Raw genomic sequence first — 25020 nt, 5'->3', positions numbered from 1 at the left:
TTGAAATATAAACGATATCAGGGAACTGGTCACAGTGGTTGTTTCTGGGGAGGAAAACTTAGGGATGGAAGGAGATCCCCCATTTGAACTTTTCCTATATGTATGTATTATCTGTACGACATAACAAATACATAATTTTAAAAAGAACAGTCAGATCTATCTATTGTCTTGAATAGAGTTTCACATTTTATTTTTAGTAAGAAAGGCAAATTGTAGAAGAAGTAGAATATATAATCTTATTTTTAGAAGAAATCAGAAATTCTGAACAAAACAATCTTACTTATGGGTATGTTTTTGCAGGGCATTGGGTTAAGGCAAAGGAGAAGGCAGGGCGGGGCAGGGTCGGGGGGAAGGAAGGGGGAGAGGAAAGTAGAACATCAAGCGTGCCAACGAGCCAGCGAGGTCCCGCCTCTATTCCGCCCACCAAGCCCTGGCCCTCTCCCAATCCCCACCCATCGGGCTTCAGCTCTGTCCTTAGCCCCGACCAGTCGGCGTACACTCCGCTCCAACCCCACTCTTTAGGCCCGGTCAGACCCCACCCCAGAGCTTAACCTCGCCCGCAGCCCTGGGGAAGGAAACTAGAATTTTTCCTCCAAGGTTGGATGAAGGAGTCAACCTTTCCGCCAATGCCCTGAGGTCCTCTGGCCCTGAGGGCCGGTGCCCCGACCACTTCCGCTCCCGGCGGCCCTGACACCGGAAGCAGAAGTGCGCAGCGGCGGCGGATGGTGGCTGCAGTACGGGGCCGCACGGCGCGCTGCGGTGGGAGTGTCTCCGGCCGTTCTGCAGGTGCGGCCAGGCCCCTCGGGAGGGCGGGGAGGGCTCGGCGGGCGCGGGGAGAGGCCGGAGGGCCTAGGACGGCTGCCCGGGCCGAGGTGCTTCCTCCCCGCGGTAACGCCGGGGCCGGGATGGGAGCCCGCACAGCTCGGCTCTGCAGCCGGGCTCCCCCTTTTCGGTCTGTCGCTCTCAGGTACTCCTTGTTCGGGCCAACAGGACTGTCATCCGCCTGTTGAAGGGGAAGTCACGAAGTACAGCCCAGGTCCCGCAGCTAACAAGTGGTGACACCAGCCGGCCCCAGTACTCACCCGTCTTCCCCGATTTGTAGGCCTACCGTATCTCCCATATGCAGGATAACTGTTTATTAATAAATCACGTTTTATTTCATATTACGTTTCAGGTTATCTAGCTCTGCAAATGGAAATTTAGGTCTGAGTCTACATGTGCAAACTGGTTTGAGTGACTTGGCATGTGAATTTAAAAAATGGAATGTACCCTCTGTCGAGGGATGAATTAGTTGGTGACTGACAATTTGCACTTGCTTACCTTAGGACCTGTTAACTTAGCTTTCTTTTCCTTTTCCTTTCCTTTCCCCTCCCTCCCTCCCTCCCTTCTGACTTTTACTTTGTATCAGTTTTCTTAACTGTAAGGGGAGTATGTCCTAATAAAAACTATTTCTCACTTATGTCACAAGTCTTATTAACATCAAAGAAAAGTAAGACTATTCAGTTCTTTCCAAGTTGGCTCCAGCCTGTAAATCGCCGTAAGGCTTAAAAAGATGGGACTCCAGGAAAAAGAACATAAGCTTTGTTAGTACCGGGAATTGAAATTGAGTTGGCAGTAAATGGGATGTCTTTTTTTTTTCGGTACGCGGGCCTCTCACTGCTGTGGCCTCTCCCGCTGCAGGGCACAGGCTCCGGACGCGCAAGCTCAGCGGCCATGGCTCACGGGCCCCTCTGCTCTGCGGCATGTGGGATCTTCCCGGACCGGGGCACGAACCCGTGTCCCCTGCATCAGCAGGCGGACTCTCAACCACTGTGCCACCAGGGAAGCCCGGGATGTCTTTTTTAAATCATAGGGTTAAGACTCACTTCTAATGAGAAATGGAGAAAAAATTAATTCTGGAGGAAAATTAAGCATCAGATTTCAATTTGATGAGTGTGGTGTTTGTTTTTAGAGAGGATTCATGTCCCACCTTGTCTTTTTAGAAAGAGTTAACGTTTCTTAAAGACAGCTGAAATCTAGTGTTGTGATTTTTGTTATATGAACAGGCATTTTAAGTCATTTTTATTTTTGACTTGTGGTGTTGTCTTATGTGTTTGTGTGTGTGTATGTGAGTGTGCATGTGGGCACATGGCCTCTTAGTCTAACTATATTGAATTATTCTTGAGGGGTGTTGATTGTTTGGCAGTTTTCATCGGGGGTGCCCTCAATGAGCCAGGCCCTGTACAGGGGAAACAATGTGACTGAAATAGATTTAGTGCTTGCCCCTGTGGAGGTTTTGTTCTAGCTGGGAAGACAGATTTTAAATTAATAATGACAAGGGTGATGTAGAAACACAGAACAGGGGAACTTGAGGAGGAGATCAGCAAAAATATCTTAAATGGGACAAATGTTTGAAATTAAAAGATGAGTTTTATGTAACTAGACAGGGGTCAGGCTGTGGAGTCGGAGTGGGGAGGAGATTTGAAAGAACGGTGTATGCGTAATCCCTCAGGCAGTACAAAGCCTGGTGTATTCCAGGAGCTGAGAAAAGATAGGGAAAGCTAAAACACAGAAGACAAAGTACCGAATGGAAAAGCCGGGAGGAGAGGAGGGCAGGGCCCTGAAGGCCATGGTAAACTTTGGACCTTGTTCTAAGGCCAGTGGGAAGCCACTGAATCAGAGTTTTAAGTAGGGAGTAATATGATTTTGTTTGTGATTTAAACAAACCACCAACTCCTGGGTTGAGCATGGTGTTTAGGATGGACAAGAATGAATGCAAAGTCCACACATATAGCAGCTTGGGTTAGTTCAGGACTCAGACAATTGTGGAGTTGGAAAAGTTGGGGCTTGGTGGTGATCGTGGAATTGAAAAAGTTGGAATGTTTGCGATGCATAAGAGGTAGAACTGAGAGAATTTGGTGCTCGATGTATTCTCTCTACCACATGATATAGAGTAGGGCTTGGCAAACTGTGGCCTGTGGGCAAATCTGCCCCAGTGCTGGTTTCTATTAATAAGGTTTTATTGGAACACGTGTTTATGTGTTCCCTGTGGCTGTTTCTGTGCTATAACCACAGTTAAATAGTTGCCATACATGTGGCCCACAAATTTTAAGATATTTACTGTCTGGCCCTTTACAGAAAGTTTGCCAACCCCTAGTACGTAAAGTACTTAGTACTTATCAAGTGCGGTTCTGGTGGCAGGATTTGGAGTCCTGAAAAAAGTGGACACAGGTCTATACCTCGAGAGTTTACATCGTGGTTGGAGAGAGAGAGGCAAACTTACCTATACAAATACATATTAAAAAATCGCAACTTGATAAGGGCAGTGGAGGAAATGTAGAGGATGTTAGAGGTGTTTTGAGGGAGGATAAGAGGAGAAATGATCCTTGTATTAGGTGACTGGAGCCAGTAGAAACGGTCAGGGCCTGTGGTGTGAAAGGTGGCTCAGGGCCCAATATGTTCCTTATTGAGATAATTTCCGGGTAAGCATGTTTCGCTTGGCCACCCTGCTGGTCCACAGAAATGGAATTATCTGGGCCAAACCCCTGCTTGGTGTTCTGCTTCCACTCTCATTTCTTCTTTTACCTCTGTCTCTCTTATTGCAGGAAGGACACCTACTGAAACTTTAAACCCTGGCGCTGGTGTCATGGTGAGGGGGAAGGAGGTGGTTAGGATGGATGGAGGGGGAATAATTATGTACTCTGGGCCCTGTCTCCTCTCTGCCTGCCTCCCAACTGAGGAAGAAAGAAGAGGGAAGTGTGGAGCATCTTTAGCCCCGTCCCCAGGACCTGGCAACCTCTTTCAGTACATGACCTCCGGAGGGAACTGGTTTGGGTGGAGGGTTCCCAAAGCGACCCTGGGGTTCTGTGCCTAATTCCAGAGTCTGACTGCAGTGCGGGGCTCATTTAGAGCCGGCAGCAGCAGAGCTCCAGGGCCATCCCTGCCATCGCTCGTGAGACCTACCAAAAGCACATGGCTCTATACGGTAAAATTAAAATTGATTAAAATCCAACAAAATTAAAACCTCAGTTACTCAGTCACCCAAAGTACATTTCTCAAATGCTTAGTAGCCACACGTGCCAGTGGCTGCCTTTTTGGAAAGTGCAGACATAGAACATTCCCATTGAGCTTTACCAGTCAGTGCTGTTGTAGAGAATTCTGAGATTAAAAGGCCATCAAGTTTCTCAGATGCAATGAAAGTCCTATTTTAACAAGCATAAAAAATGACTAAATGCTTATCTATGTCTTGGGCGGCGTCCTAGGGACTTCATGAAAACTAAAAGATCAAACCCAAACTTTTGATGTCTTAAATAAGGAGTTTAGGAAAAGCTCTGTAAAGCTGAGAAGAACAGGCTCCGCCATCACTGGTTAGTGGAGTGACAGAGAGCCAAAGTTTATACTTTTGGATCTGTCCAAACGTTAAAAGAAAGTCAGTATTTTCTGCTGGGTCCCAGCAACTCCTCAGTTCTGCCCTTGTAGCACAAAAACTGCCATAGAGATAAACAAAGGGGTGTGGCTGTTTGCCAGTAAAACTTTATTCAGACAAACAGGAGGCAGGCCGGGTTTGCTAAGCCCTGCTTTGGAGAGAACACTCTCTGAATGTTCTTGCATTGGGTCTACCTTCCCCAGGGATAACCCCTCGTCCTGCAGAATGGTGAGGGTGGTCCTTGCTGAGCCGGAATATGTGTACTGTCTTAGGAATCAGTCACCTTGGAGGATGTGGCAGTGGGACTCATCCAGGAGTGGGCGTTGCTGGATGACGCTCGGAGGAATCTGTGCAGATACGCGCTGCTGGACAACTGCAGGACCCTGGCCCCCCGGGGTAAGGCTGGTGCTACTCCGGTCCTTCCTGTATGCAAATGCTTTTTAAGTGCCTGCCACGTGACCATAGTGATGTAGTGTGGGTTTCCAGTTCATGGGCTTCCACAGGATAACAGCTCCATGCATTGCTTTTACTTAATTCTCTCCATAGTCACTCGTGTGGGTCTCACTGACCTTGAGCTTGGGCTTTGGGACTTAGAGAACCTCAGTTCCATGGGGCAGAGAGGGAGCGTTTGTAGTTTGGGCCCTTGTGAAAGAACCTCACTGAGTTCATTAAAAACTGGATGTGATCACTTAGGTACCCCATGTATTTGCTCGGGGTCAGGAGCTGAGGTCCAGGTGGCGGGTGGGCAGGCAGGGGAAGCATTTATTTTCCTCTGCAAGCCCTCCCTTCTCTCAGCATGTATGTTTTTCTCCACCAGCAGGGACTCCATCCTGCAAAACCTGTCTGGTCTCCCAGGTGGGGCCAAGAGAAGAGCTGATGACAGCAGAACGAGGCATTCTCTGTGCCATGGGTGTGGGTGAGTACCAGGGGGCGTAGCACATTGTGACCCATCCAGACCGGGGTTTGAGGGTGGGTGCTGCTGGGAAGTGTCAGTCTGAGGGCATTTTGAAGGTTCTTTATTTTGAGGGGAAATAAGGTTGTTTGGGGTGAGTTCCTTTAGCTCTTCTTTTTTCACTTTTTAACTCTCTTACTTTTTGTTGGTTTCAGAAAAAGATCTGTTCCAATTTCTCTTTTTTTAAAAAAAAATTTGAGATACATACTGTAAAATTCACCCTTTTAAAGTGTACAATTCAGAGGTTTTTAGTATATTCACAGAGTTGTGCAACCATCACCACTATCTATTTCCAGAACATTTCTATCACCTCCAAAAGAAACCCTGTACTTATTAGCAGTCCCCCCCATCCCCCTTCCTGCAGCCCCCAGCAACCACTAACTCACTTTCTGTCTCTGTGGATTTGCCTGTTCTGGACATCTCATATAAATGGAATCATACGTCTGTGTCTGTCTTCTTTCACTCAGCATCATGTTTTTGAGGTTCTTCCATATAGTAGCATGAAATGCTTCATTCCTTTTTAAGGCTGAGTGATATTCCATTGTGTGGATGCACCACATTCTGTTCATCCATTCATCAGATAATGGCCATCTGTCTTGTTTCCACTTTTTGGTGATTGGGAGTAGTACTACTCTGAACATTCATGTATAAGAATTTATGTGGAGCAAACATCATTCGCAATGGTGAAAAACTGAAAGTATTTCCTCTAAGATCAGGAAGAAGACAAGGATGTCCACTCTCACCACTATTATTCAACATGGTTTTGGAAGTCCTAGCCATGGCAATCAGAGAAGAAAAAGAAATAAAAGGAATACAAATTGGAAAAGAAGAAGTAAAACGGTCACTGTTTGCAGATGACATGATACTATACATAGAGAATCCTAAAGATGCCACCAGAAAACTACTAGAGCTAATCAATGAATGTGGTAAAGTTGCAGGATACAAAATTAATGCACAGAAATCTCTTGCATTCCTATACACTAATGATGAAAAATCTGAAAGAGAAATTAAGGAAACACTCCCATTTACCACTGCAACAAAAAGAATAAAATACCTAGGAATAAACCTACCTAGGGAGACAAAAGACCTGTATGTAGAAAACTATAAGACACTGATGAAAGAAATTAAAGATGATACCAACAGATGGAGAGATATACCATGTTCTTGGATTGGAAGAATCAATGTTGTGAAAATGACTATACTACCCAAAGCAATCTACAGACTCAATGCAATCCCTATCAAATTACCGATGACATTTTTTACGGAACTAGAACAAAAAATCTTAAAATTTGTACGGAGACACAAAAGACCCCGAATAGCCAAAGCAGTCGTGAGGGAAAAAAATGGAGCTGGAGGAATCAAACTCCCTGACTTCAGACTATACTACAAAGCTATAGTAATCAGAACAATATGGTACTGGCACAAAACAGAAACAGAGATCAATGGAACAATATAGAAAGCCCAGAGATAAACCCACAAACCTATGGTCAACTAATCTATGACAAAGGAGGCAAGGATATACAATGGAGAAAAGACAGTCTCTTCAATAAGTGGTGCTGGTGCTGGGAAAACTGGACAGCTACATGTAAAAGAATGAAATCAGAACACTCCCTAACACCATACACAAAAATAAACTCAAAATGGATTCAAGACCTAAATGTAAGACCGGACACTATAAAACTCTTAGAGGAAAACAGGAAGAACACTCTTTGACATAAATCACAGCAAGATCTTTTTTGATCCACCTCCTAGAGTAATGGAAATAAAAACAAAAATAAACAAATGGGACCTAATGAAACTTCAAAGCTTTTACACAGCAAAGGAAACCATAAACAAGACAAAAAGACAACCCTCAGAATGGGAGAAAATATTTGCAAACAAATCAACAGACAAAGGATTAATCTCCAAAATATATAAACAGCTTATGCAGCTCAATGTTAAAGAAACAAAAAACCCAGTCCAAAATTGGGCAGAAGACCTAAATAGACATTTCTCCAAAGAAGACATACAGATGGTCAAGAAGCACATGAAAAGCTGTGCAACATCACTAATTATTAGAGAAACGAAAATCAAAACTACAATGAGGTATCACCTCACACCAGTTAGAATGGACATCATCAGAAAATCTACGAACAGCAAATGCTGGAGAGGGTGTGGAGAAAAGGGAACCCTCTTGCACTGTTGGTGGGAATGTAAATTGATACAGCCACTATGGAGAACAGTATGGAGGTTCCTTAAAGAACTAAAAATAGAATTACTGTATGATCCAGCAATCCCACTACTGGGCATATACCCAGAGAAAACCATAATTCAAAAAGGCACATGCACCCCAATGTTCATTGAAGCACTATTTACAATAGCCAGGTCATGGTAGCAACCTAAATGCCTGTCGACAGAAGAATGGATAAAGAAGATGTGGTACATATATACAATGGAATATTACTCAGCCATAAAAGGAATGAAATTCAGTCATTTGTTGAGATGTGGATGGATCTAGAGACTCATACAGAGTGAAGTAAGTCAGAAAGAGAAAAACAAATATCGTATATTAACTCATGTATGTGGAACCTCGAAAAATGGTACAGATGAACCGGTTTGCAGGGCAGAAGTTGAGACACAGATGTAGAGAGCAAACGTATGGACACCAAGGGGGGAAAGCCACGGAGGGGTGGTGGTGGTGGTGTACTGAATTGGGCGATTGGGATTGACATGTATACCCTGATGTGTATAAAATTGGTGACTAATAAGAACCTGCTGTATGAAAAAATAAAATAAAGTTCAAAAATTAAAAAAAAACGAATTTATGTGGATATGTTTTCATTTCTCTTGAGTATATACTTAGGTGTGGAATTGCTGGGTCATTTTTTAAACTTTTTGAAGAACCGCCAAACTGCTTTCTAGAATAGTCACACTATTTTACCTTCCAACCAGCGGTGCATGAGGGTTCCAATTTCTCCATATCATACAAACAATTATTGTCCAATTCCTCTTTAAACCAAACATTTCTTTGTGTGTTCCTTTTCTAATTGCTTCTTACTTGTTTGCCTGATAACACTGTCTGATAACGTCACTTTCAATCTCCACGGATTCCTTTGCTGGGAAAAAAGTCTCTCATATCCACCTCATTCCCATCACTACCCAATTCCTACTCTTAGAGCCTCACTTTCTCACTGATAGCTTCTTCCATTTCAGTACTGACCCAAGTTTAGGGTCAATATTAAAAAAAAAAATACATGTTGTGTGTGTCAATATCATGCCACTACTTCTTTCTGAAAGAAGGTAATTTTTTTTTTCCAATTCATTTTAGACTGGGAATCTCAACTTAAACCCAAAGAGTCTACGCCTCTGCAGGATATTTTGGAGGAAAATTCATCCCATGATTTGCAAATGGTAAGATTCACGGGTGATGATTCTTTACTCCCTCTCATAGAAGAAGTTGAGGAATACGTGAGTTGGACACACACACCAGCACCAGGCAGATATTTGAGCCAGGGCTTTTCCTCAAGGACATGAAGTGTCTGGAGGGAGCATCCATGACCCATGAATTTGGGCAAATCCCACCTATCACTTAAGATTCTTTCTTCTTAGAAAGTTCCCCTGAGTAAACATTTCCATCAGTGAGAGTCAGACATTGATTGTATGCAGTGTGATTTACTCTTCAACAGTGATCAGAAACACGCTGTCTGTTAGAGATGCCCCATGTAAGTTCAGGATGTGAGAAAGCCTAGTGGTGGAACCTGCCACATCCTGGAAGAACTCGACCTGTCTGAACAAGGCGCACCTTTGAAAATGCTGAAAACGTGCCCCTGACAAGGAGCATCCCTGGGTGACCTTTTTGTCATCATCCACCGCTCATCAGGAGCAAACTCCTCCTGGAGAGAAGCCACCTGCTGATTTAACCGTGGTGAGAAAGGCTCCTGGAGGAATTATAACTTGGATCTGAACAAGAGGACCTGCAGGAGAGGGCCACTCTGATTGTAAAGAATGTGGGAAAGTTGTCAGGGGTCCCACACCCCTAGGGAGACAAGTTGAGACCCCACACTGGAAGGAAGCCCTTGTCAAAGAGTGGAAAATCATTCAGAACCAGCTTGCACAGTATGGTGCGTGAGAAAATGCAGAGTCCTGCCATCCCCCCTTTGACCCTGAATTCCTGCCTTCCTAAACTACCGAGCCTCCAAGTTTGAGTTCCCATTCTTGGGGTTTTGAAGCTTAGGGTTAGGGCTAAGATTTGGATAGAGGGACATACAGAGCCCATCTTCACCCCCAGGCCCAGAGCCAATGAGGTATCTAGCTTCCCTTCCTCTCCACCTCTATCACGGATGGTGTCAGCCTCAGAGTGTCAGAGACACTGGCACAGTGCATGGGGTGGTGAGGCCGGGGTAGTAGAGACCCCTTTTCCATTCCTGTGCCCTGAGCACGCGGAGCCTCAACCCTGCACAGCCTCGTGAGGAGTGGGCTGCCAGGCAGCTGAAACTCTCGCCCCTGCATGGCTGGCATCAGACCCCAGGCCAGCCGAGCCCTCTCCTTAGTGCCCAGATCCTCCTTGTCCTTGGTTTACACTCTTGTTTTGGAAGAGAACGTCCTCCACTAGCTGCTTGGGAAAGGGCGCTGGCTTTTGAGACCTTAGGATCTGCAAATGTCTTACTGGAGCTGCTGGATCCCAGGGGCCTCATCTGCTGTTGTTGTTGCAGTAACCCCATTATAGAGTGTTCTGTGCGCCATTATAGAGCTCTCGATTGATGCCTGTTGAATGAAGGAGTGAACAGATGGGTGCTGGTAAAGACGGCTCCAGGCCCCTACCGGCACCATGCCTCAATCAGCAGATGGACTGTGTGAGGGCGGGAGTACGGGCCATGAGGGACGGGTGTCCTCTGTGGTTTCTGTGGGCTCTTTCCTCTCAGTATGGGGTTCCAGCACTTTCCACAGAACTTCACTGCCAGCTCAGTAGTGAGTACTGAGTGTGGGAGAGGAGGGGCTTCTGCTGTATCTGGAAACACAGGCAGTCACAGAATGTTGTGAGTGGGCATAAGTGATCCACTTCCTTCTATATAGAGGAATCGCCCTACAGTTCCTTCTGTGTAGAGGAATCAAGCAGCTCACCCCTGAATATGCCCCTGAGTGGTCCAGCATATGTGAGGTCGGGAGTCCAATCCAGGCCTGTCTCTAGAGACCGCCGTCTTAGCCACCAGGGTCTTCTGCTTGAGGATCGCACATCCTGATACTTGGTCGATGTGGCTGAACCTTTGGTTATCCCTTCTAGGCCATGTGGGTGTCACTGAGCCTTGTCGCAATCACTGGGGCCCCTTATGGCAGCTCTGAGGTCACGTGTGAATAAGTGCTGGTGGCCAGGGACAGACCAAGGCCCTGTAGGCCCAAAGAAGGGCATCTCCAGGCTCAGCCTTCCTACTGTCCCAGGGCCACCCACGCCACCTCTCCTGCACAACACCCAGCTCCTCAAGGCTGTGGTTTCACCTCTTCTGTTTTCTGCTGGATCCACAGTGCCTGTACTAGCAGTGCTCAATAAGTACGTGTTGAGCAAATAGGCGGAACTCCTAAAAACCTTCAAGAAGAGTGATCTGTGTCAGAATTATTCTGATGAAAACATGTGTCTCAAAATGGTACCCCCGGGATTTCAATTTACGGAGGTGACTGAGTGATGACATGGAGAGGCCAGTGACAGTGACTTAACATTTCTTGAGAGGAGGGGGCTGGCCACGCCACACAGGGCTACACGAGGAAGCACCAGCATCAGTCAGGAGGCTGACAGGAGTGAGGGGAGACTCTAGGCCAGAGCCTTCATTGGTTTTCTGTAGGAAAGGCGAGGCAGGGCAGGGTAAACATCTTAGGATTGGTGAGTTTGAGTAATAATTCTGGGGGATCTTGAGGCGCAGGGGCTGTCCCCAGTTGTCTGGTACCTGGCCTTGGTGATTTAGGGCAGGGGGAATGTTGGCTTGGTGCGTGAGAACTAGATAAAGGAGGTGGTTCGGAGTACGAGCTGTGGATCACAGGGGAGATGTAAACAGCTGTGGCCATCAGTTTGGCCCTGTGATTGACGGATGCCAGGGGCATCCTCAAATGTGGAATCTAAGAAAACAGAATGAAGTTCATATTCAGAGCCAAGGGCTCCCAGCCTTTCTATAGCAACCTTTCTAGTAAAATATCTTGTAGCGCCTCCAAGGGCTTGTGGCCTGACCTCCAGACAGGGCCTCTCCAGAACCAGAAAGGGGTCAGGTCTGTCTCCAAGTCTCTGGCATGATCAGTCCTCGTTGGTGGCAGGGACCCACAGTGCAATAGGGGGAGTCACGAGGTCTGAAACTACCAGGCCCACGCTCCCCAAATTCTGATGGCACGAGCCCCAAACTTAGGGTCTCTGAGGGTGAGAACAGCCTCCATACCGCCTCTGTCCTGCTCAGCACCCTCCATGCCTTTTCCCAGGGGCTGGGGCTGGACCTGAGGATGCAGATCAAGCCCATGATGGGAGAGAGGGGGACACCTCTGACTCCAGGGGACCGGTCAGCTCTCCAGGAGTCACCTTGGTCTTCTGAGGACACAGTAAGCCTGGGAAGTGGTTTGCTGGGAGGGCCCCAGCCCCATCCAGGAAAGCCTAGGGTTCAGGAGTTTTGTTAGGTGGGGAGGCAGGAGGGAGGGATGAATCTAGGGCCAACTGCCAACTGTTGGGGGAATTGGGAACATGCTGGAGGCCCAGGCTTACCTCCTGGTAGGAACTGCTGGACATGCCGTGGCATTTCTGCGTTGAATGTAAATATCCCTAGTGTGATGTCAGGCCCAGAGCAGTCCTAGGGGAGGGGCTAGCACCTAGGGTTCAGGCCCTGCCTCTCTTCGTCCAGTCCTTCTACCCTCATTCCCACCCTGTCCATGGCCAGGAAACCTACAGGAATGAGTGGGTCCCAGGGCTGTGTGAAGAGTGTCCAGGCCGGTAACCAAGCACTTGGCTCAGGGCCTTGTGTTTTGGTACTGAGGTGGACAGAGTTACCGAGAAGGACACTTTAAGGTGTGCTATGAGCCCCGCGCTGAGGAGGAGGGGCCTCCTCTCACCTGTCCCTGCCCATCACCTGCCCTGAGGGACCTGCCACATTTACTTCCCATCCACCACCAAGTCCTACAAACTTTTCCTCCAAAATATAAACCTACCTCTGACTGCTCCTTCTGTTCCTGGTGCCACCACCCTGCCCAGAGCCACCGTTATTTCTCCTGGACCCCCGGGAACTGCTCCTGACAGGCTCCTGCTGCCACTGGGCATCACCCTGGACACCGAGGCCAGAGGCATCCCTTAGAAATGCAAGTCAGTTCAAGTACCCTTCCCAAGGGAGTGGCTGGCGGTAGAGGAGAGTTCAGGTCCTTTCTCCCACAGCAGGGCTTCCCCTCCGGAATAGTTTACTAATGTCCCCTCATTTGCAGGGATCCACCTCTGCATCCTCCCTCTACCCCTCAATCTGCTGGCCATCCACTGCCCCTCTCTGCTCCAGCATTTCCCCCACTACCAGAGGCTGCTCAGAGGAGGCCTCCCTTACCCAGGCCCCCTCTCTCTATCCCATCTTGGAGTTGAAATTCCACGACAGTGGCTAACTTTATACTGAAGAATTGTAAACCTGGACAAGGGAACAGGGCCTGTCCCTGTATGTTCAGTGTGTTTCCCCAAAGCAGGGCCAGTCATGCCAATTCAGTCTGGGTGAGCAGGTGTGAGTGGATCCCACCGACTGTGTGACTAATATGTTCCTGTCACTCTGTCCAGGGGCTGAAGGTGGCTGTGCAGATTCAGAGGGTGGCCACGCCGGAGCCTGCGCTGCGCCTCCTCAACCTGTTGGGGGCTGAGGATTCTGGTGAGTGAGAGCTGGGTGGAATTGACAGCCAGAGGGCCCCGCTTTGCTGCGTTGTGTCTGGGAACTTGCATCCGCCGCCTTTTCCTCTGACTGCAGTCGTTGCCACAGGGAGAGAATGTATGAAGCAATCTCTCATTATTTACATACGCAAGGGGAAAGGCACTTTCTAGGGATTGTGGGCTGGGATTCTTTTTTTGTTTTTTTTGGTCTCAGATCTTTCTGTTATGGAAGAGCAGTCCCCACTCAACTATGGCAAAGGCCAGACCTCTTTTGGGGCACGGTTAAATTCTCCACTGCGCAAGCATGTCGATGCTGAAGGTTACAGTTGAATTTACTATAAGTGGCACATGTTTGAACTGAGCTTTTAAAAAATGAGGCTAAAAGCCACATCTCCTGAGAAGTGGGGGAAAAAATTAATTCTGGAGGACAAATAACATTGTAGCTTGTACTGCAAGGCGTTTGTTTCCTTCCATCTTAATTTATTGTAAGAATAATAAATTTTGATTATTAATCATATCATCCAGTCTTGCATTTGGAATCTGTATTATGCCACTGACAGGAAGTAATGCTTAGATTTGGGTTATATGTTGTTGTTCTATATATTTTTGGTACGCCTTCTGGGCCAGGCTCTGCCATAATGTACTCGTTTTATTTATTTATTTTTTAAATTTTTATTAGCGTATAGTTGATTTACAATGTTGTGTTACTTTCTGCTGTACAGAAAAGTGAATCAGTTACATATATCCATATATCCACTTTTTTTTAGATTCTTTTCCCTTTTAGGTCATTACAGAGTATTGAATAGAGTTCCCTGTGCTATACAGTAGGTCCTTATTAGTTATCTGTTTTATATATAGTAGTGTGTATATGTCAATCCCAGTCTCCCAATTTATCCCTCCCCCCCTTTCCCTCCTGGTAACCATAAGATTGTTTTCTACATCTGTGACTCTATTTCTGTTTTGTCAATAACTTCATTTGTACCGTCTTTTTAGATTCCACATATAAGTGATATCATATGATATTTGTCCTTCTCTGTCTGACTTATTTCACTCAGTATGACAATCCCTAGGTCCATCCATGTTGCTGCAAATGGCATTATTTCATTCTTTTTTATGGCCGAGTAATATTCCATTGTATACGTGTACCACATCTTCTTTATCCATTCCTCTGTTGATGGATATTTAGATTGCTTCCATGTCCTGGCTATTGTAAATAGTGCTGCAGTGAACATTGGGGTGCATGTATCTTTTCAAATTATAGTTTTCTTCGGGTATATGCCCAGGAGCAGGATTGCAGGATCATATGGTAGCTCTATTTTTAGCTTTTTAAGGAACCTCCATACTGTTCTCCATAGCAGCTGTACCAATTTACATTCTCACCAGCAGTGTACGAGGGTTCCCTTTTCTCCACACCCTTTCCAGCGTTTATCGTTTGTAGACATTTTAATGATGGCCATTCTGACCTGTGTGAAGTGATACCTCATTGTAGTTTTGATTTACATTTCTCTAATAATTAGTGATGTTGAGCATCTTTTCATGTGCTTTTTGGCCATCTGTGCCATAAAGTACTGTTGAAGTACTTGGTGTGCTCTGTGCTTTTGAAGTACTCTGGAAGGTACTCTTGAAGTACTCACCGCTGTCATCCTGTGGTGAGATGGGCACTGGGAAACAATTGCAGACCAAACCCTGAGGCCCTCCCCCATGGAGTTCACAGTCTGGCTTGGTGGTCAGATTTTTCAATGGAGACTGGAATGCAGTGGAAGCATGTAACAGGTGGGCTTTATCTTGGGGGGCAGGGAGGAGCTCTGGGAAATTTAAGTTTAGACCAAGTTTCTGAACTGCAGCACTGCTGATACAGGGGCTGGATCTCTGTGGTGGGGGCCGTCCTGCATGTTGTAGGATGTTTAGCAGCATCCCTGGCCACCACTCCCTAGCTGGCAGTACCACCTCCCCCTGTATTAGTTTGCTAGGGCTCCCATAACAAAGTACCACAGGCTGGGTGGCTTAAACAACAGAACTTTGTTTTCTCACAGTTTTGGAGGACAGAGGTCCAAGATCAAGAGGGCCGTGATCTGTTCTTTGGCTTGTTGATGTCCATCTTCTTCCTGCATTTTCCCTCTGTATGTGTCCGTGTCCAAATTTCCACCAATTACATTGGATTAGGACCCGTCCTACTGACCTCATTTTAATTTAATGACCTCTGAAAAGACCCTATGTCCAAATACAGTTATAGTCGGAGATTCTAGGGGTTAGGACTTCAACATATGAATCTTTGGAGGGACATAGTTCAGCCCATAACACCCTAGTCATGACGACCAAAGACATCTTCAGGTGCTCTGGATTGTCCCCCTCTAATGCATATGTTGATGCTGTAACCTCCCATGTGGCTGTATCGGAGACAGGCCCTTTAAGGAGGTTGTTAGGGTTAAATGAGGTCTTAAGGGTGGAGCCCTGATCCCATAGAATTGGTGTCCTTATAAGAACAGGAAGAGAAAAAGCAGAGTTCTCCACCATGTGAGGACACAGTGAGAAGGCAGATGTCTGCTAGCCAGGAAGAGCATTCTCACCAGAGCCGGACCATGCTGGCACCCTGGTCGCAGACTTCCAGCCTCCAGAACTGTGAGAAAATAAGTTTCTGTTGTTTAAGCCACCCAGTCTGTGGTATTTCGTTACAGCTGCCCGAGCTAAGATACTAGACACTGCCACCTGACCTCTGGGGACAGGGGTGGCTTAAGACCATAATAATTACTGTATCGTTTAAGTGTTGGTCTGTTTGGAGGTTTGGGGAGAGGAGTTCAGGCCTAGGAATGGCATCTGTAAAATCCACTGGGCACCGGGGAAGAAGAGCCTGGCCTTTCAGCACCTGGGAGGAGGATGGGCCTCGGGAGGGTATGAGTGGTGGGTGGAGGCAGTTAGGAAAAGGATGGTGGTGGCCTAGACTTGGGGGTGAGTGTGGAGTAGGTGTGTCAGGGGTCCCTAAGACCACTCCCAGGTTTGACGATTTGCTAGGAGGACTCAGGACTTAGCTTACAGTTGTACTCATGGCTATGATTTATTCCATTGAAGGGATGCAAAGCAAAGTCAGCAAAGGGAAAAGCCTCATGGGGTGAAGTCTGGAGGAATTCAGGCACAAGTTTCTGGAGTCCTCTCCCAAGGGAGTCGCATGGGACACGCTTAATTCCCCCAGCGACAAGCTGTGACAACACGTGTGCAGTATTATCTACAGGGAAGTTCCTTAGAGACTCAGAGCCCAGGGTTTTCCCTGGGGGCTGGTCATGTAGGCACCCTCTGCCCAGCACATACCTAAATTCCAGACTTCCAGAAGGAAAACAGGCATTCAGCATAAACCACACTGTTTGTACAAACAGTTTAAGCAGAGAGTGAGCCCCTCTTATCAGTTAGGGTGGTGGGAACCCTCTCGAAATCCAAGTTCCCAGAGGCCAGCTAAGGGTCAACCTTGCTGGCAGGCCTTGCTGAGGAGAGCAGTCAGGCCTGCTGTGTTAACTCTTGTCTGCACACCAGGTAAGCTAGGAACCATGTAAGATGTACACAGGAGGTCGAGTTGAGATGTTTGGTGAGTCATGTGTGCATTCGTTTACCAGACATTCCAGGGCTTTTTTTTTTTTTACATCTTTATTGCAGTATAATTGCTTTACAATGGTGTGTTAGTTTCTGCTTTACAACAAAATGAATCAGTTATACATATACATATGTTCCCATATCTCTTCCCTCTTGCGTCTCCCTCCCTCCCACCCTCGCTATCCCACCCCTCCAGGCACCGATCTGATCTCCGTGTGCTATGCGACTGCTTCCCACTAGCTATCTACCTTACGTTTGGTAGTGTATATATGTCCATGCCACTCTTGCTTTGTCACAGCTTACCCTTCCCCCTCCCCAGGGCATTTTTATATGCCAAGCACAGTTGGGGGGTGAGGGTGTAGCAAAAGGAAAAGGACCCCAGGCTTGTTCTTCCGAAGCTGCCAGTCCATTGGGGGAGATGGAAGATAATCACCTAAGGAAGCAAAAAAAAAAAAAAGTAGCTGGTTATAGATAGGTAAGGGCTGTGAAGAAAGGAGAGGGTCTTTTTAGAGAAAAGAAGGGTATTGGGGAGGAGAGACTCTCCAAAGGAGTGACATTTAAGTGGGTCCAAATGAGAAGGTATGATATAGGCATTCCCCATAGCAGGGACAGGGTGGGAGGAAGGGGAATGGGGTGGGTGGAGGTGGGGAGGTGGGTGTAGAAATGTCATCACTGATTTTTTTTTTTTTGACTGATCGTTGGGGTCAGAGGGGGAGGGATTGCTCATCTGAGATCAGGGACACTGGAAGAAGGACAGGCTTTGAGAAGAAGGTGATAAGTGTATTTGTTGTTTTTTTTTTTGGATGGAGTGGGTGAAACAACAGAAATTTCTATCTCAGTTAGAGGTCAGAAGTCTGAAATCAAGGTGTCGGCAAGGCCATGCTTCCTGTGAAACCTGTAGGGAAATAATCTTTCTTGCCTCTTCCTAGCTTCTGGTGGTTGCTGTAAGCCTCAGTATTCCTTGGCTTGTGGATGCATCGTTCCCATCTCTGCCTGCCTTGCCACGTGGCTTTCTCCCCTCATTCGGTATCTCTTCTCCTCTTACAAGGACACCATTTGTATTGGATTAAGGGCCCTCTACTCCACCATAACTTTATCTTAACATCTGCAAAAACCCTATTTCCAAGCAAGGTCATATTCTGAGGTGCTGGGGGTTAGGACTTGTTATTTTTTGGGGGGACACAGTTCAACTCATAAAGTCTGCTCTCTGGACCCCCCAAATTCATATCCTCCTTACATGCAAAATACAGTCACATGATCCCAACATCCCCAAAGTTTTTACCCATTCCAGCATCAACTCTGTCTAAAATCTCATCTAGATATTGACCCAGAATATCCCAGATCTTGTCATCTAAATAATCTAAATCAGGTATGGTGAGACTGGGGGTGTGATCCATCCTGGGGGCATAATTCCTCTCCATTTGTAAATTGGTAGAACCAGAAAACAGGTTCTCTGCTTCCAAAATACAATGATGGGGCAGGCATTGGATAGACATTCCCATTCCCAAAGGGAGAGGAAACAAGGGTCCCGGGTCTCACGTACGTTTGAAACCCAGCAGGGCAAGTTCAAAGCCTGAGAATGATCCTCTGTGGCTTGAATCTCTGTCCTCCGCCTCCTGGGGCAACAGCTCACCCCATATAGCTCATTTTGGATGTTTCATTTGTATTCCCCCAGGTAGATGAGTGGAGATATTGGAGCCAATGGTTGTGTATATGGGTCTGGAGTGCAGATGTGAGAGTCAGCCTGGAGATTTGGGCCTTGTCAGGTAGTTGGGAATTGACGCCCAGAGCCGGGGACGGTGCCTTCCGAGGCAGAGACTACAAGGTGAGAAGAGGAAGGTGTGCACCTTGGGGACACCAGCAAGTGATGGAGGAGGAGCCTATACAGGAAACCGGGAGGGAGGCTGTGGGGTAGGGGTGGGCACTGAAGCCCAGGTGGGTGGGTTTTAAGATGGAGGGATTGGATGACTGAACATGTCAACTAGATCCCCACTCTGGATGGAGGTCACAGGTGATCCTAGTGAGGTGCTGGTCCTTGGAATGGTGATGTTGGGAAGTGAGTAGGAGGTGAGAAAATGGATACAGAGATTGCCCACGATGGGGAACAGAGAGATAGAACAGTAGCTAGAGGGAAGTGTGGAGTATTATAGCTTGAATTGTGACCACCCCCAAAAAAGCTATATTGAAGTCCTAACCCTCAGTACCTGTGAATGTGACCTTATTTGGAAATAGGGTCTTTGTAAATGCCATCAAGTTAAGATGAGGTCATGATGGTGGGCCCTAATCTAATATGAATGGTGCCCTCGTAAGAAGGGGAAAATGCCATGTGAAGACAGGAACACACGGGGGGAGGACAGCCATGTGATGACAGAGGCAGAGATTGGAGGGACACGCAGTTACAAGCCCAGGATTGACCTTCACCACCAGAAGCCAAGAAGAGGCAAGGAAGGACTCTACCCAGAGTCTCAGAGAGAGTGTGACCCTGCCCACACCTTGATTTTGGGCTTCTGGCCTCCAGAACTCTGAGAGAATACATTTCTGTTGCTTTAAGCCGCCCAGTTGTGGTACTTTTTTACAGCAGCCCCGGGAAGCTAATGACATGGGGTCAGGGATTGGATGTGATTCAGGTTTAATTACCAAGGGGAAAGGTCCCATCGAGAGGGGAGGTGAGGGTGCAGGGAGACAAGGGTTGGCTGGGGAATCACTTGCTCCTCTGTAACAGGCCAGAGTGAGGAGGCCTGGTGCGGATGAGGGATGTTATTGATTTGAAGGCAGGAAAGGAAGGATGCTTCCTTCTCAGGCACACTCACAGGGAGGTGGCGGTTTCTCTGTCCCCTACTTGTGGTAAGTCCTGGGGTGCTATCGGCCCTGCAGAGTTGGGGCAGAGGAAGGGGCCCAGCAGCTAAGGCAGGACAGCTGACCCAGGGCTGAATCAAGGGGGAGAAAGGGGGTGCCCCAGAAACTTCAGAGTCTGTTGGTGACTTGAGACTGTGGCTCCAGAGATTTGGAACAGAGGAAACGTGTGTGTGTGTGCATGCGTGTGTGCATGCATGTGTGTCTGTGTGTCTGTATATTTCTGTGTGTTTGTGCTTGTCAGTGTGGGTATGTGCATACTGTGTATGCGTGGTGTGTATGTAAACATTTGTGTGAGTGTATGCATGCGTGTGTACTGGTGTGTGTGAGTGTACATGTGTGCCCAAGCAGCTGGGAGTGTGTGCAAGCATATGTGCGTGCATCTCTCTGTGTACATTACATGTGTGTGTCCCTGGGAGTGTGTGCATATGTGTGTGCACATGGGGTCATTCACAGGGTGGGCAGCCCTTGGCCCTGCAAGTGGGGTCACTGGGCCAGGCCCAGACCCTAACGGCTCCCCTCTTCTCCTCCAGCAGTGCCTGCTCAGGACCCCACCTGGCTCCGGGAGGAGAGCACAGAGGAAGAAGCCGTGGCTCCTGGGACACTGAACACTTGTCTGCAGGTAAGTAACAAATACTTGTTCTTCTTGCTTTGCCTCCTTGTCCCCTTCCCCTGTCTGGGAGTTTCTTGACCCCAGAGGACTGGTCTCCAGGCTTCCAGGCACTGGGCCTCTAGTGGTGGGTGGGCAGTGACCCCACTCCCTCATTCAGGGCTTCCCCCGGTTATCAAGGGCCATGTTCAGCTGAATGTCAGGAGGGAAAGCAGGGCGAGGACGTGAGCTGTCCTTGTCTTATAGTCATCATGGTCTCCCAAGAGCAAACAGTTGTCATTTACCAAACATTTTTCTCTTGCCTGTAACGCGATCAGGTCTGCTGGACCCTGGGGCTAGAGGGGAAGGACTTCCCAGCTAGTTGTTAATAACTAAGTCCTGTCATGAAGTTTAGGTCCTTTTCTGCCACCCCTTGGGATGCAGTCATTTAGGGAGGGAAGAGTAGATGGAGAAGAGTTCTAGTTCTGAGGCCTGAGCAGAGAGACCTCAGACTGTGTCTGAACATCTTCTACATGTAAGTGTCCCTTTCCCAGGCCTGCAAGCCCCACACTGTCCTCTTGAGTATTGGTCGGGGTGGCCCCTGGCTGAGCAGGGACGGGTGTGCGTTTTAGGAACCAGTCACCTTTGCGGATGTGGCCGTGCTGTTCACACCGGAAGAATGGCTGTTTCTAGACTCTGCTCAGAGAAGCCTGTACAGAGACGTGATGCTGGAGAACTATAGGAACCTGACCTCTGTGGGTAAGGCTGGCCTCGCTGCTTCATCCACACACTTGCGCAGCTACTATGGTTTCCCGGAACTGTGCTAGTTTCGGAAATCGAGAGGTGAAGAGACAGGAAGGTCCTGCCTTCATTGTGCTTATAGTCTAGTGGTTTCTTCTTGGAAATGAAGATCTGTCCATTGTTTCTGGTCTTCTCAAGTTTGTCCCTGAGCCAGGCGCCGGGTTTTGGGGACTGGAGAGTCCCACTGTCCTTTGGGACCCAGTGAGGGAGCTTGTACTTTGGTTCCTTAGTGAAAGAGCTCAGCGGTGCCATCAGAATATAGGTGTGTCCATTTTGCTATTCCTATCTCCAGTGACCCTAAAGACTTCAGAATATCGGCTCCCGTTGCATGGCAGGCACAGTTGCTCATACCCTGCATCTTTTCGCATGAGCAGGAGATCAACTCTGCAAAGCCAGTACATTTTCCCATTTGGAGCAAAGAGAAGAGCTGTGTGTCACTGAGAGAGGGATCTTCCCAGGAACCCATTTAGGTGAGCACCAGGCAGATGAGGGGTGCTTAGTGCCCTTGATGGGGAAGGCTGTTGGGTTGAGCTCCCTCAGTAAATTCCACTTTCTTTCCTCTTTCTCTTTCCTTTTTATCTCTAATGCTTTACTTTGGCTTCATAGAAAGATTTATCCTACCTCCTTTTCACATTTAGCACGTCCATGTGTATATTTCATCCAGTTCCTCCCCACTGTATGTTCTTACTAATACTTCCTCTCAACATCAGTCCCAATCTTCATAGAATCCCTTCTTAGTAAATTATCTACTATTTCCATTCCTTGTTCCTATGATTACGTGACTCCTCACGTAGCCAAACACCTTAAAATTTTCCTTTACCCTCTGATACATTCCTCTTATTCATAGTTTCTTCCCATATTTAGGATCAGTATTAAAAAAAATCTGCACATGCCTAGCTTTTTTTGTCATCTTGATCCCACAGTTTCCTTCTCTGTGTGCTTAATATTTCTTCCCCTTAATTCATTCCAGAACCTCAACTTCAACCACAAGACTCAATTCCTAACCAAGATATTTTTGCAGAGATTTCATCCATTGGCACAAAAAGGGTAAGGCATAAAGGGGTTATTCTTGTTCCTCTACAGTAGGAAATGTCTGGGATTGCTGTAGGTTAGAAACACAAGAAACCCAGAGAGAGATTCAAGGCAAGTGATACTCACCTAGGAGAAAGCAGTTTCTTGGGAGAGAGTCTGTGAATGTCATGAATTGGGGGAAAACTCTAAACGTAGATCAAGTTGTGGCTTTACAGAGTTCCCAAAGCTAACCATTTTCGTAAATTTGACACAGATGTAGAGCATTTAAAACTTAATTTAGCCTTACATAATACAGAAAAAGTCTACATCTAAGAAGTCCCATGAAAGTAATGAAAATGATAGCTCTTTGTGGCAGAGTATCTGCTTGAAGGAACTCAGGGTAGAAATGGTATAGATACGCTAAAATGGTAAAATCTTCAGCTATAGGAATGTCTCTTTCCTACACTCAGTTCACTTGGGGGAGAATATCTGTGAATGCAATAAAGCCTCTGGTCTTCCCATTTTCCTCAATTGACAGGAGCGACCTCAGACTGGAGAAAAACTCTATAAATGCAATGTACTAGGGAAACCTATTAACAGCATCAAACCACTTTTTCAGTACCAGAGAATTCCTGCAGGAGGGAACCCCTGTGAATGCCGAGAGAGTGGAAAACCCTTCTTCCAGACTGCTCACCTAATCGTGTCTGAGAAAATCCATAGCGGGGATAAAACCTATGCATGTAACAAATGTGAAAAATCGTTCAGATACAGCTCCGATCTCATCAGGCACGAGAAGACTCACACTGCGGAGAAGTGCTTCGAGTGTCAGGAGTGCAGGCAGGCCTTCAAGTATTCCTCAAATCTGCGGCGGCACATGAGAACTCACACTGGAGAGAAACCCTTCGAGTGCAGTCAGTGTGGGAAAACCTTCACGAGGAACTTTAACCTGATCTTGCACCAGAGAAACCACACGGGCGAGAAGCCCTACGAATGTAAGGACTGTGGGAAAGCTTTCAACCAGCCGTCCTCTCTGAGGAGCCACGTGAGAACTCACACCGGAGAGAAGCCTTTTGAATGTGGCCAGTGCGGGAAAGCCTTCAGGGAACACTCATCACTGAAGACACACCTGCGGACCCACACCAGAGAGAAACCGTACGAATGTAACCAGTGTGGGAAGCCCTTCCGGACGAGCACTCACCTGAACGTACATAAGAGGATCCACACAGGGGAGAAGCTTTATGAGTGCGCCACCTGCGGGCAGGTCTTGAGTCGTCTCTCGACCCTTAAGAGTCACATGCGGACCCACACGGGAGAGAAGCCCTACGCATGTCAGGAGTGTGGGCGAGCCTTCAGTGAGCCCTCATCCCTCAGGAAACACTTGAGGACCCACACCGGCAAGAAGCCCTACGCATGTCAGGAGTGTGGGCGAGCCTTCGGCCAGTCTTCACACCTTATCGTACATGTGAGAACCCACACTGCAGGGAGACCCTACGAATGTAATCAGTGTGAGAAAGCCTTCAGGCACAGCTCTTCACTTACCGTGCATAAAAGGACTCATGCCAGGAGAGAAAACGTCAGGACTGGCGGCCTGCCTTTATCAGTGTCTCTTGCATACGGTGGGCCCCATGCTGATTAACTTCCAATTTGTAAAAACATAAACATCCAAGGCTGTGATCATCTCTCATAGTACTCGTTAAGCGACATCCCATGTTTTGATGTATAATATTTTCATTTCAGTTTAATTCTCCATATTGTCTTAGTTTCTTTTACCACTTTTTCTTTGACACACGAGTTAAATGGAATTAGGTTTTTAAATAAAAGTACATGGGTATATTTTTATAGAGGCATAATTGTAGTGAAATTCATAAATCTTAAGTGTACAGTTGGATGAGTTTGACAGATGTATACTCGTATGTAATCAATACTCCATTCAGGATATAGACTGTTTCTGTCGTCCTGGAAAGTTCCTGCATATATATGGGTGTTTCTTTTTAGTTGCCTTTTTGTTGTTGGTTTCTAATTTAATTACACTCTTAGCAGGGTGTGTGGTCTTTATGTTGTTGAACGTTAAGTATTTGTGGAGATTTGCTTTTAGGTCTAGTGTGGTGCGTCCTGTTAATTGCCTACCAAAATTGCCCCTTCTTGCTTACCAAAGCACTTAGGTTTTTTTTTTGTTCAGATTGGGTCTGTGCACTATTTTTGTGTGTGTGTGTGTGGCTTAAAACAACAGAATTTTATTCTCTCAGAGTTCTGGAGGGCAGAAGTTGAAATCAAGGTGTCTGCAGGACCACACTCCCTCTAAATGCTCTAGGGGAGGTTCCTTCCTTGCCTCTTCCAACTTTTGATGGCTCCAGGTGTTCCTTGTCTTGTGGCAGCATCTCTCCCATCTCTGCCTCCATTTTCAAATGGACTTCTCCTCTGTGTGTCTGTGTCTTCTCCTCTTCTGTCTCTTATAAGGACACTTGTCATTGGATTTAGGGTCCACCCAGATATCCAGGATGGTCTCATCTCGAGATCTTTAATTACATTTTCCAAATCAGATCACATCCATAGTTTCCAGGTGGACATATCTTTTGTGGGGGCATCATTCAAACCACAACACCATCAGGGAATGTGCACTATTAAAACACCTCCATCTTCCTGTCCTTGCTGCCAGGCGAGGCCACATCCTCCAGTCCTGGCCAGTATGAGACATCGCTGGGTGTGAGTCCTGGGAAAGATGTTGCAAAGGAGTGGTTTCATTTAGCCAGATCCCTCTCCTTCTTCTGTACAAGCAGACACCGTGTCCAGGGCTAGAGGAGCCATCCTGTGACCATGAGGGTGAAAGCCACAGGCTAAAGAGAGTGTGGCCAGAAGTCACAACCATCCTGGTTCCCCAGTTGGTGTCCTTGTATGGCTGTACCAGCCCTGGATTGTTTATTTCTGGACATTCTGTTACACGAATAAGATGTACCTCTTGCTGGTACATGACATTGTCTTTTTTGGGGGGA

The 25020-nt window shown here is 47.1% G+C and overlaps 1 protein-coding gene across 5 annotated transcripts; it reads left to right on the top strand.

Moving 5' to 3' along the window:
* Positions 1-462: 462 nt before the first annotated feature.
* ZNF333 (zinc finger protein 333) lies at positions 463-24020 on the top strand. 5 transcript variants are annotated; one of them, XM_060007789.1, is made up of 12 exons: positions 463-786; positions 3585-3628; positions 4678-4801; positions 5223-5321; positions 8665-8747; positions 11793-11909; positions 13111-13198; positions 20166-20251; positions 20851-20977; positions 21394-21489; positions 21990-22066; positions 22569-24018. In XM_060007789.1, the coding sequence occupies exons 1-12, from the start codon at positions 723-725 to the stop codon at positions 23664-23666; spliced, it is 2103 nt and encodes a 700-aa protein (XP_059863772.1). In that variant the 5' UTR covers positions 463-722; the 3' UTR covers positions 23667-24018. The 5 variants fall into 5 exon arrangements, with proteins under 5 accessions (XP_059863772.1, XP_059863774.1, XP_059863773.1 ...); XM_060007791.1 differs by having other exon boundaries at positions 22650-24017; XM_060007790.2 differs by having other exon boundaries at positions 5226-5321; positions 22569-24013.
* Positions 24021-25020: the final 1000 nt, after the last annotated feature.

The sequence above is a fragment of the Delphinus delphis genome, chromosome 3 (assembly GCF_949987515.2).
Source record: "Delphinus delphis chromosome 3, mDelDel1.2, whole genome shotgun sequence".
Taxonomy (NCBI): domain Eukaryota; kingdom Metazoa; phylum Chordata; class Mammalia; order Artiodactyla; family Delphinidae; genus Delphinus; species Delphinus delphis.
This window is presented reverse-complemented; position numbering and strand designations above follow the sequence as displayed.